At 41.2% G+C, this 12787-nt stretch overlaps 1 protein-coding gene and 1 non-coding gene across 4 annotated transcripts in view; both read left to right on the top strand.

The window, feature by feature from the left end:
* Nucleotides 1-12787, top strand: part of Atf6 (activating transcription factor 6) — a 168213-nt gene that overhangs the window by 34633 nt on the left and 120793 nt on the right. For all 3 annotated transcript variants that reach the window (XM_029538870.1, XM_021198491.2, XM_029538871.1), the window contains exon 7: nucleotides 3757-3977. In XM_029538870.1, the coding sequence (XP_029394730.1) occupies nucleotides 3757-3977 (221 nt within the window). The remainder of the gene's footprint in view (nucleotides 1-3756; nucleotides 3978-12787) is intronic.
* Nucleotides 5997-6103, top strand: LOC115064223. Its single transcript, XR_003844047.1, has one exon. It is a non-coding gene; the product is annotated as a U6 spliceosomal RNA (small nuclear RNA).

The following is a 12787-nucleotide window of genomic DNA, read 5'->3' as shown; positions in this document are numbered from 1 at the left end:
GAGGAAAGGCGCTGGATGCCAGGCGGACACCCCTCCTCGGTCGGGGGGGCAAGGTGTTGGGCGCTGGATCAGCCTGCGGACAGCCGCCAGGCGAACACCCCTCCTGGGCAGGAGAGGCGCAGGACGATCGGGTCCAGCTGCTCAATTTCAATAATTTAATATGATCTGAAAACTATATTTTTGATGAGCATGTGCCAATACAATTGTTTGTTTTTATAATATAATCTTTGGTATTAATATTATAATCTGAAGTTTAAATATGTATCTTTCATACTTTTTTTAAAATTTGACTTTGGAATGAGAAGAAGGAAGTGCTGGGGAGATGGCTCTGTCAGTAAAATGCTTGCCACAGAAGCACAAGAACCTGAGCTCAGATTTCCAGAGCCCACATGGAAAGCTGAGTGCCCTAGTGCCTCTCTAGAAGTAGGCAGATCCCTGGAGGTCTCCAACCAGCCTGTCTAGCCAATTGATAAGCTCCAATTTCAATAAGAGACTGTTTCAAAAACTAAGAGAGCTGCTGAAGAAGTACCCAGCAGCAGCCTTTGGCCTCTACACATGTGCATGCACATGAAAACACATACATGCATATACCACGTGGACAAAAAAGAAAAATGGAACAGATGCAATTTCTGCAGGCTTAAGTTCAGATTCTCTAGTGTGGGGTTAAAGTGCTTTGAAATTTGGTTTCAGTTAAATTTTCTAACTTTATACTACAGTGTCATTATTTTCTTGAACTCAAAAATCCTTTCTCAGTCTCCTAAGTGCTTGGTTTTATAGTTATACATTATTTTCTACCCAATACGAATTCATTTAAAACCATAGCTAAATTCTTAATAATCTTTTCTCATTATGTATTTTCTCAGTCCATAGAAACTGACAGACAACCCCGAGTATCTTGTGTAGCTGAGCTATTGTTCTGCTGTTAAAAATAAGAGTACTTTTGGGCATGCTGGTGTACCTGAAATCCCAAATCTCGAGAAGCCGAAGCTAGGAGGTTGTGAGCTGAGGCTAGGCTGGGGTCCATAGCAGGTTCCAGGCCAGCTTTGAGCTCCATAGTGAGATCCTGTCAACTACCCCCTCACTGCCACCCAGGGTTTAGTGGTAGAGGGCCTTCCTAGCATGTACAAGACCCTGGGTTCAGACTCCAGTGCCCTGGGACATAAGGATAATCAGTTAGGAATCCTTGGCTTCGAATTTACATTAGAGTGAGTATATCTTTTTAATGCCAGCTTAACTTAATGTCTTATTCGGTGCTGTTAAAAAAAACACAGTATTTGTTCACATGTTAAAATACACATATAATTTTATTTGTATATCTGGCCTAAGCATATATTTCTATAATTGCCTTTAACACATTTCTCCATTTTATATGAATTTATTTTATAACAGAAGGTCAGTTTAGGGGAAAACAAGGATTAAATGTGTCTGGCAATGTGATGTTCCAGTAAATGATACGTATTTTAAATTTAAGAATTAATTTTACATTTTCTTTTTTTAATCATTTATTTATTTATTATTTATTTATCTATTTATTCATTTAAAACTCCAGATTTTATTCCCCTCCTGGTCCACCCTCCGACTGTTCACATCCCATACCTCCACCCCATCCCCCTGTCTCCACGAGGATGTCCCCACCCCCAATCCCCACCCACCAGACCTCCAAACTCCTTGGGGCCCCCAGTCTCTTGAGGGTCAGGTGCATCTTCTCTGATTAAACCCAGACCCAGCAGTCCTCTGCTGGATATGTGTTGGTCTCATATCAGCTGGCGTATGCTGCCTGGTTGGTTGTCCAGTGTTTGAGAGATCTCAGGGATCCAGGTTAACCAAGACTGCTGGTCCTCCTATAGGGTTGCTCTCCTCCTCAGCTTCTTCCAGCTTTTCCCTAATTCAACAACAGGGGTCAGTAACTTCTGTCCATTGGTTGGGTACAAATATCTGCATCTGACTCTTAGCCGCTTGTTGAGTCTTTTGGAGGGCAGTCATGATAGGTCCCTTTTTGTGAGTGCTTCATAGCCTCAGTTATAGTGTCAGGCCTTGGGACCTCCCCTTGAGCTGGATCCCACTTTGGGCCTGTCACTGGACCTTCTTTTCCTTGGACTCCTCTCCATTTCCATCCTGGTAATTCTTTCAGACAGGAAAAATTATGGGTCGGAGATGTGACTGTGGGATGGCATCCCTCACTTGATGCCCTGTCTTTTTGCTGAGGTGGGCTCTACAAGTTCCCTCTCCCCACTATAGGGCATCCTGTCCAAGGTCCCTCCCTTTGATTCCTGAGAGTCTCTCACCTCCCAGGTCTCTGGCACAAACTTACAAACTTACTACTTGTAAGTACTAATAACCGAATTGGGAAAAATTGGTAACATTTGAATTCTACTTCTGGTCTACTTTTTGAGGTCACTGAAACAAAGAATTTTATGAATTTGATCTTTTTTTAGCCTCGACAGATGTTCTTAACAAACAGGTGTTCTGAAAGTATTATTTTGATTTTCAGTTTTTCCTGACCCTTTGAAATATGAAACTGAACTTTATAAGACATCTTAAACTGTCTAAATGCAAAATGCCTGGTTTTCCTTGAAGAAAAATTATAAATTTTTATTGAAATTTAGTTTCTGATTATAATAGTACATTTATTCAGCTAGATAAAGCCAAACTACCACGGATATTAGACACGGCTTTTAATACCTTATAAAATTGACAGAGGAAAGGAAACGGGCAGGTTCAGTTTTAACAGATGAGAGGTATGAGCTGTGCTTTCCTGAGGGTAGTGATGTGAGTTCTCCTCAGATGAGCACATGTTTAAGGTAATGGCAGCTGCAAAGACTAGGAAACAATGTAAAGATCATTGGTTAGGCAGGGATCAGAAAGGCAGTTACTGTGCCTCCACTAAAGTTTTATATTTTTTGGCATTTGTAGTCACTTGACTCTCTTTGTATATGTATATATTTTTGTAAATCTTAAAGGATTTGTTTAAAATAAGAAAAATTCATATAGTACTAATAAAATTCAGAGGCTAGTAACTGGAGAATGTAGATATGACAACAGATTGGTGATGTCTTGTTATATTGAAAAAAGATAAAAATGAACTGCCTGGTCTGTTTATGTCTCTAGTGAGTATTTTTGCCCCCGCCCCATAACTCTTCAGTACTGAGGATTAAACCAGGGCCCTGTGCATCCTCGGCAAGCCTGTATCCTAGGCAAGCCCTCTGCAGCCCTGTGCATCCTAGGCAAGCCTTCTGCACTGAGCTACATCCTGGTCTTCTTTTTATGTACTTTGTGAGATGAGATTCTGAGTGAACTTTTGATTTTTCCTACTTCAGCCTCCTTAGTGGTTACAATTACAGCCTGCATTGTCAGGCTTATTGTAAAAAGTGTTTAAATTTAAGTTGTGTGTGTGTGTGTGTCCATACTTAACCACTCTTAACCACAGAGCCATCTCTCCTGTCATTTGTTTTTTTTTTTTTACTCTTTTCAGTTGGGTCTTGCTGTGCTGTCCAAACTGTCCTCAGGTTTCTGGCATGAGTGGTTCCCCTGCCTTAGTCTCTCAGCTACTTGGATTTGTACTACTATATCTGTCTTGAGAATAGATTGTTAATGATAGCTCAAAGACGGTGAACTTAATTGGTCCCATTAAAAACACATCACCAGAGTCCCCCTGAATGTGTTGCCTCCGTGGTGTCTTATCTATCGAAGTTCTCTGCTTCTCTGTAGAACACAGAGTCACACAGCCGCTGACGCCCTCTCTCTCTTCTCACCCAGGTCAGACTGTTTTGCTCTCTCGGCCCACTGTGGTTCAACTTCAGAGCCCTGCAGTTCTGCCGTCCACTCAGCCAGTTCTTGCTGTCGCTGGAGGAGCCACACAACTACCTAACCATGTGGTGAATGTGGTGCCAGCCCCTGTGGTAAACAGTCCGGTGAATGGAAAACTTTCTGTGACTAAACCTGTTCTACAAAGTGCCACCAGAAGCATGGGTTCGGATGTAAGTACTTTTTCAAAAGAACCAAACAAATTCCTTTTGCTTTTGCTGTTTGCTGTTTTGAAGTTTGTTTATTGAATGAAGTAAGAGTGTGCCAAAATTGCACATTTGGTGTTTGGTGGCGACTGTTTTAATGAAGCATGAAGTAGGCACATCTTTGTATTCATACTTGTTATTAGGATATTTCATCCTGGTCCTCAAGTCCCAACCAAGCAATTCACTAATATCTCACAGAGTCTTTCATAATTACTGACTGCAATTGTTTTTTGAAATTCCCTTGAGGAGAGTCTGCAGACTTCTTTTCATTTTATTTGTGGTGTGTGTGTGTGTGTGTGTGTGTGCGCGCACTCACATGAAAGTCAGAGAACAGCTTGGCGAAGTGAATTTCTTCCTCCTACCCTATGAGTCCCAGGAATTAACCTCAGGTCTCTAGGCTTGGTGGGAAGTGCCTAACCTGCTGAGCCACCTTGCCCATCCTGTTCAATGTTCTGAGGTGCTGTCAGCACTTCCTCAGTCCTAAGAATTCTGTCTCTTTGTGGTTATTTGGACCCTTACTGAACCTGTAAATCTTAAAATTTCTTACTATAAACAACAGTTTGCTATGATTTGTCACTCCTTAAAGCCAGCTAAAGTACTTGCTGGTCAACTCTTGTTTTCTTTTAATGTCACTGAAAAATCTCTTCAGTGAATTCAGGGGAATTGAGTACCAAGGTCTTTTGGTTTTGTCTTGCCTTTTTTTTTTTTTTTTTTTTTTGTTTTTTTTTTTTTTTTTTTTTTGAGAGGGTCTCACTGTGTGTCCCTGGCTGTTATAGAACTCGACTATGTAGGCTAGGCTGGCCTCTCAGAGATCCGTGTGCCTCTGCCTCCCTCCTGGGTATTGAGATTAAAGGTGCGTGCCACCATGCCTGCTTTATGACCTGTCTCCTTGTGTTTATTTAAGCATTGTGGCAGTGACTGGCCATGAACTTGTGAATGTACTTTTCTCCTCCATAAATATCGCTAGAATCTCAACTGATAATATTGTGAAAACTTGTAGCAAAGCATAGCTAGTGAGTAGATTATCCTTGGTTTAGAACAAGAGTCCCCTGGTTTGTACTGATATGGAGAAGGGAAGTTCGCTTTGTGGCATCTCCTCGGTGGTTGGCTGTGTCAAGGTGAACTTGAATGTTTCCTGTCTAGCTTCTGGCTGTCAGAAACTCGTTGAAGTGGATGACAAAAACAAGTTTGTGCTTTCTATGAAATGGACATGGCCACAGAAGTAGTTGCTGATCATCTGCATAGGATGGGTAGAATTGAAGGGCTCTGTGGTTCCAGTCAGTGGCGTGAAGGACAAGCCTTTACTGTGAAGCAAGGTGTCTTGATATAGTCAAAGTGTATAACTGAATAAGGGGCATTTTTTGTTATCGACTAAGGAGAAGTATCGAAGTGCAAGTCTGTTTGTAGATGCACTATAGATGTCAGTCTGAGTGTTCTCGCTTGATCACTGAAAAAAGGAGAGAAGGCTGTTCTGGGTGGTCACTACTGTGTTTTGGTGGTTTGGGCCCAGAAGAGTTAGTAGGATCTGCAAACTGTAAGCTGCCAGAAAGCCCTAAACAAAGAAGGTAAGAGGCCCAGGAGTGGGGCACTCAGGATTCGTGTCTCGTTACTCCAGTTGTCCTGCAACATAACACTGTTCTCTGAAGAAGCAACACGCTAGGAAGACAGGGAGGAGGTACAGAAGGTGTGGACGTTTTGGCCAAAAGAATTCAGGATGCTACAGAAAAGTACCAGGAACAGAGATGTACAAAGTACTTGCTGTGAAATTCTTCTACATCTGAATCCAGTCAAAATCAGTTGGGCGTGGTGGCGCACACCTTTAGTCCCAGCACTCTGGAGGCAGAGGCAGGCGGATTTCTGAGTTCAAGGCCAGCCTGGTCTACAGAGTGAGTTCCAGGACAGCCAAGACTACACAGAGAAACCCTGTCTCGAAAAAAACCAAAAAAAAAAAAAAAAAAAAAAATCAGTCTTTAAGAGTAACAAATAGTGCATGTTTTGGCAGCACATATACTAAAATTGGAAAAATACAGAGAAGATTAGCGTGGCCCCTGCACAAGAATGACACGCAGATTCATGAAGTGTCCATATTTTTAAAAAAAAAAAAAGAGTGGCATCTGGTGAACACAGAACAGAGGAAGCAATATTGGAAAGGCGTAGATAGCTAGCTATAGAAGCTGACTTTCTCTCCTAGTAGGTAGGAGATTTTCTAGTATGTAGGATGTAGAAAAAGAATGGCGATAGCAGAAATTCAAAAATAATCTGTGAGGGTTATTTATTTAAAAAGTTTAACCAGTAGCTGGGTGTCGGTGGTGCACACCTTTAATCCCAGCACTTAATTGGCAGAAACAGCCAGATCTCTGAGTTTGAGGCGAGTCTGGTCTACAGAGCAAGTTCCAAGACAGTCAGAGCTGCACAGAGAACCCCTGTCTCAAGGAACTAAAAGAGCATGCTTTTCACAGAACCAGGAAACCAGAACATTTTAAAAAGGTGGAGACTTTTCCTTTTATTTTTTTCCTTAGACATGGTGTCCTAGTCAGGGTTTCTATTCCTGCACAAACATCATGACCAAGAAGCAAGTTGGGGAGGAAAGGGTTTATTCAGCTTACATTTCCATACTGCTGTTGATCACCAAAGGATGCAGGACTGGAACTCAAGCAGGTCAGAAAGCAGGAGCTGATGCAGAAGCCATGGAGGGATGTTCTTTACTGGCTTGCCTCCCCTGGCTTGCTCAGCTTGCTTTCTTATAGAATCCAAAACTACCAGCCCAGGGATGGTCCCACCCACAAGGGGCCTTTCCCCCTTGATCACTAATTGAGAAAATACCTTACAGCTGGATCTCATGTAGGCATTTCCTCAACTAAAGCTCCTGTTCTGTGATAACTCCAGCTGTGTCAAGTTGACACAAAATTAGCCATTACACATGGATATATTTTATTATCATGGAGATTAACAAGAACAGGGAGATGTGACCCCCTGCCCCTACCCCCGAAGTGCATGTCTGTGTATCCCCCAAACTGCCTAGGGCCTCCGACCTTGGTGGATGCGATCAAGTTTATACCAGGGCAGTCGTTCCACATGGCAGGGGATAGACACTAGTTCTAATACCAGAGCTTTTCAGTTCTATCCCTTCTGGGGTGACCCTTTAGGAGCTTCAGAGCTGAAGGGGTGTGAGACTGTGTGGCTGTCAGGGACAAGGGTGCAGGGATTTGTCCCCTTCCTTGCAGGGTAAAAGTAGTGTTTTAACTTCCTGACTGGCTTTCTTGAGTATGTGAAGTGGGTAAGGATTGGGTGACTGCTGTGTACACAGGGCTTGAGTTTAAGGTCTAAGGAAAGGAAAGGTGTCGAAGAGGAAGAGGTAGGGCACACAGAATTTAACTTAAGACCCAACTCAGGAAACAGCTTATTCCTCTATTAGGGGTTCCCTGTCCCAGCTTTCAGCTGTGGCCTTTGCTTCTCCAACAATTCAAAGATCCCTTCAAATATCTTCTGAATAATTTTGAAATTAGGAGTTTGGCATTTTTTTGTGTGTAATATTCCCAAATGAAACTAACAGTAGAAAACATTTGACATTACCTTAGAACTTTAAGTAGAATGATAGTATGGTGTAGTTGTTAAATATTAACATAGTCATATTTTTTTTAACAATTATAATATCCCAAGTGTTTAGAATTCCAGAGGAACAAAAGATGGGAAAGGTTTCTAAAAGCTGAGGGCTGAAAATGTGGTCCGTAGCTCAGTGCTTGCTTGGCATGCACAGGCCCTAGGTTCAATCTTTAGTACCCGCCCCATCCCCAAGAAACCATGCCACAGAAGACTGTTTAAGGATTGTAGTGATTCAGTACATTAAAAAAGAAGACTGAAGGTAGACATAGGAGCTATCTGTTAGGAAAGGAAGGGTGTCATATGGATAACAATTCTTCTTGGTTATTTCAGTGGGTCATCTGGAACAGGTGCAGGTAAGCGATAGAAAGATCTCTTCAAATCCTAAGCTTTTAGATACAGACATTATGTTTAGAAACTGCAGGCCAGTTTTCTTTTTAGACTGTGATTAAGAGGTAGCTGAATGCTGACAGTGATGGATTCCCTGAACCATTTGTAATCTCCAAACAAATTCAGTTAATTGCATGTTGGTCTGTTAGCCAGACATCTTTCATTGGTTGTTTGATGTGAAAGAACGTATGTTCTGCTTTTGCAGTATTTAGAGGACTCTGGGAAGTTTTGAGTAACTTGCTGACAAAATCTTTGTAAACACCTTAGGATGTTTGAGATGAGAATGTATCTGTATTGATGAGTGTTATCTTTTATTGTTAGCAGTATTGGCTCAGATTCAGAAATGAGAGCTAACAGAATTATAAAAGAGATATTGATGTAGTATGTGTTTAAAATAAGAGACCAAAAGACTATTAGGATGATCTTCCAGTTTCTGAACTGTTTTCATTTATAGCATAACAGGGTATCTTAGTCCCTGTTCTATTGCTGTGAAGAGACATCATGACCAAAGCAACTCGTATAAGAGAAAACTTTTAAGTGGAGTCTTGCTTACAGTTTCAGAGATTTAGTCCATTATCATCATGGCAAGGAGCATGGTGGCATGCAGGCGTAGTGCTGAAGAAGTAGCTGAAAGCTATGTCCTGAGAAAGAAGTGGGTCTAGAGTGGGCTTTTGAGACTCCAGAGCCCACCAGCAGTGATACACTTTCTCTAATAAGGCCACACCTCTTAATCTTTCTCAAATAGTGCCACTCCCTGGTGACTAAGCATTCAAATATAGGAGCCTTCAAGAGGGGCATGGCAGAGGTAGGGGGAGGCCTTGTTATTTAAACCACCACATAGAAAATGAGCCAAGACTTTTCAGTGTGAGTTTTTCATATTTCTTTGAGGTAGAAAAGCATTAGTCTACTAACCTTCCCAGGGAACCCAAAGTAAAACCTGTTCTAGAAGGAGCTATAGAGAGGACTGATCCACCAGAACAGCCTCTGTTAGTAGTATGCATATATATTTTAAGTCTCCTTAAATGTGAATTAGTGTAGTTACAGTCTTGATTCAAAATGTATCCCTCAATTTTCATATCATGCCATTTTTGTGCTTTTAAACCATACGGTGGAAAAGTTGTAATTCAGACAACTATTATCAGTCTTTCATGGCTTTGTAATGCTGATGTGGCTACTCATTCCCTACCTGTTTTGAATTCTTTTGTTTGGCAAGCCGCATTCTCTAGGGGCCAGCTACTACCATAAGTAGCGTTGCTAGCATACCGTATTCTGCAGACTACATTAAGTGCCACATTTTCTGTTATGAAACCGTTTGCCTGGCTCAGATTATAATTTCAGTCTTCCTGCCTTTGCTGGTAAATCTGTTATGTTTAACTCTTGGAAACCTTACCTACATTTTCAAGAAGTGCAGTTTGGTTTTAGCTCTGATCCTGTTGAAAAAAGAGAGACATTTTATTTTATTATAGACATTCTCCATGTATTCTGTTAAATAAAGTTATGGAATTATAAAGTTGCCTTGGTAGAGAGCATGGGTATCTTTCTTTTGAAGGGCTGTTGAATGTTGCCAGGTGTGAGGCTGGAGCATTCTGTTTAAGTCTGTTTCACTGTTTCCATCTCTTCTCCTCTTCCTCTCAACAGTTCATGAGCCCTAATCACCTTGGTTTAGGATTTTAAAATTATGAGATTTGAGTTATTGGGATAAAGGACCATGAAAAATGTGGTGAAATTATATTCTATATATTTTATAGTGGACCAACATAGCTGAGAGTTTTACTGAAATTCATTGCCTGGAACAATGGAAAGGAAAAGATGATGAATTAGTACAGAACTAGAAAGAACCTAAGAGGTGAGATGTGTTGCCAGGAGGCCCCAGCCATTTCTCCCTGCCTACCCATTCACTCTACGGGACATCTATTAAACCCTTCTTCACTCTGCACACTTTCCAATCTTTTCTGATTGGAGACCTTTACACACAAACATGAACATGCATGGACATGTGTACACATGTGTGCATGCACATACATGTACACACACACACACACACACACCCTTCTAAGAGGACTGTCTTTTTTTGAACTCCTGTGTCAGGTCCACAAAGCCATCTTGGAAAGGAGGTTACAAAGGTAGGGAGCATTCCTTCCCAGATGCCTGAGGCCATTAGAAATACTGAAAAGGGCATTCTCCTGTTCCAAGTTGGAGTTTGCATTTCTTTTCTTTTCTCTTTATTTTTCAAAAAGAACTATTTATTTATTCTATGCATATCAGTACATTGTAACTGTCTGTAGACTCACCTGAAGAGGGCATCAGAGCCCATTGCAGTTGGTTGCTGGGAATTGAACTCAGGACCTCTGGAAGAGCAGCCATTGCTCTTAATGCTAAGCCATCTCTCTAGCCTGTATTATGATTTTTTTTTTCTCTAGAAATGGTATTAAAAAGTTAGAGATTTCGGGTGTTAGATTGAAGTGCTGTGGATGTGATCTCTTTTCATCCAGTGGACAAATATGAACTTGGGAAGTCTTCCATTTTTACAGCTAGCATTACACCCTTCTCCTTTACCAGAGGGACTCTGTACCTCTTCTTTCAAAGTTTTCTGTAGGGAACATAACACCAAGAAATGACTGATTAACTCCTGCCACACATGGTTATAACTTTGCATTCTTAGCTTGTCCAGTAAGGAATAAAACTCACAAGAGACCCCCTCGAAGGATATTTCTCAAGAACGATGTAATTCTACAGTCTATTTGCAATGTAAAGTAACAGGCACTCTACTTGTGTTCTTTTTCAGAAACCAAACCAAACCAAACCTCTAAACACTAACCATCCAAGGTCCTCTTTTAGGGCTAAATGTGAATTGGCTCTCCTTTTATCCTATGGCTATCTTAAATCAGAGAGAGAATGAGTAGACAACTTTTAGTAACTGAATGCCTTTTTAAAAAAGCATTTTGTTAAAGCTTTTGTTAAGAGCATCAAGACCATGATATTTCTTTAGGCTGCAGAGTCAAGGAATCTGTCAGAACAATTTCAGTAGGAAAGATTTGGTGCTCTTAGAAGCTGTCCAGATTTTAGGAGAAAAAAGTCACTTTTGTGCTGACTAGCTTTTGGCTTGGCTACTACCAATGACTGCAAATAAAAGAAAACTATGCTTTGTTAAAGTGTTTGCAGTTTCTCTTAAATGGAGTTTGGGGTTGTCTAAAAATTTATCTTGAATAAAGCTTTTATAAATTAAAATTTATGATTGGAGTGGCTCTGTGAAGGGACACTTAACAGTTCCCCCTCCCCTCTTCATGTGCTGAGCTGGGATGAACTCATGTTGCATCAACATTAGTGGTCTTTTGAGACAGGGTCTCACTGTGTGTCTCTTGTGGGCCCAGAATTTGCTATATAGACCAATTTGTCCTTGAGCTCACATACCTCCCTGCGTCTGTTTCCCTAGTGCTGGGACTAAAGGTGTGCACCACCATGCCTGGCTAACTTCAAGTGTTCTTTATGTCTTTCAGTTTGCTATCTGATAAAGCTAGTAAGTAATTAAGCTAGTAAGTAATTATTTGAAAGCATGTTGACTTATATCTTAAATAATTAAGTACTTTACCCTCTTTTCTCTGATAGTCTGTCCTACAGTCTACCGTGGGGATCACTGGAGGGAGAAAGTGCTTTGCCGGTCAGTTAGTTCCCTTCTCAAAAGCAGTCGCCTTCTCTAGTTTCCTGTCCACCTGTCCTGAGATGGCTCTTTATTATGTACATACTTAAAGCTTTTGCTAAATGACCTCTTCTAAAGAAATAGTAGCTTACATACACTGTCTTGCAATTTGCTTTTCTTAATATATATTGGAGATTGTTCCACATCAGGACTTAAAGCTGAAAGGTCAGGATGGAGATGACTCGGTGATTAAGAGCTCTGGCTGCTCTTCTAGAAGACTTGGTTCTAGTCTCATTACCAACATGGTGGCTCATAGTTGCCTGTAACTCGCGTTCCAGGGGGTACCAATGTCCTTTTCTGGCCTCCATGGGCACTGCATGCACATGATGCACAAATAATCATAAAAACAAAATAGCCACATACATGAAAAAAATAAGTAAATTTTAGAAGAAGGAAGAGGAGGAGGAGGAGGAAGAGGAGGAGGCACAGGCACAGCTGTCATGATTTTTAAGAAAAGCTAAATGGGGCCTGGAGAGATGGCTCAGTATTTAAGAGCACTGCCTGCTCTTCCAGAGGTCCTGAGTTCAATTTCCCAGCAACTACATGGTGGCTGACAACCATCTATAATGGGGTCAGATATACCCTCTTCTGGTGTGTTTGAAGAGAACAACAGTATATTCATACACATAAAATAAATTAAAAAAAGAAAAGAGCTAAATGAGATTCTAGTTCATAGAGATTCCATAATTCACATTGTGTAATCTTTTTGTTTGTGAGCATTCTCATTTTAAATACCTTGGTACATACTTTCTTTTTGTTCCTGTACAAGTATACCTGAGGAATTCCTAAAACTGGAATTGTAGGGTTAGAAGATGGGTGCTATCTCAGTTTTAATAGAGTTTACTGTTCTGAAATATAATATGGTGAGGGGGTACCTAGTGGGCCCATGGCAAGGTGTCCCCTGAGAAATCATGCCACACAACAGACCTGGTATAAGGGGGTTTATTTGAGAAAGGGAGTGAGGGTCTAGAGAAGGGGTAGAGGCAGACATGTAGACAGACAGCAGTGTCATGAGGGCAGAGAAAGAAAGGGGGGAGAGAGAGAGAGAGAGAGAGAGAGAGAGAGAGAGAGAGAGAGAGAGAGAGACAGA

This window comes from Mus pahari, chromosome 5 (genome assembly GCF_900095145.1).
Source record: "Mus pahari chromosome 5, PAHARI_EIJ_v1.1, whole genome shotgun sequence".
Classification (NCBI taxonomy): Eukaryota; Metazoa; Chordata; class Mammalia; order Rodentia; family Muridae; genus Mus; species Mus pahari.
Note: the sequence above shows the minus strand (reverse complement) of the source record. Positions and strands in the feature narration are given on the sequence as shown.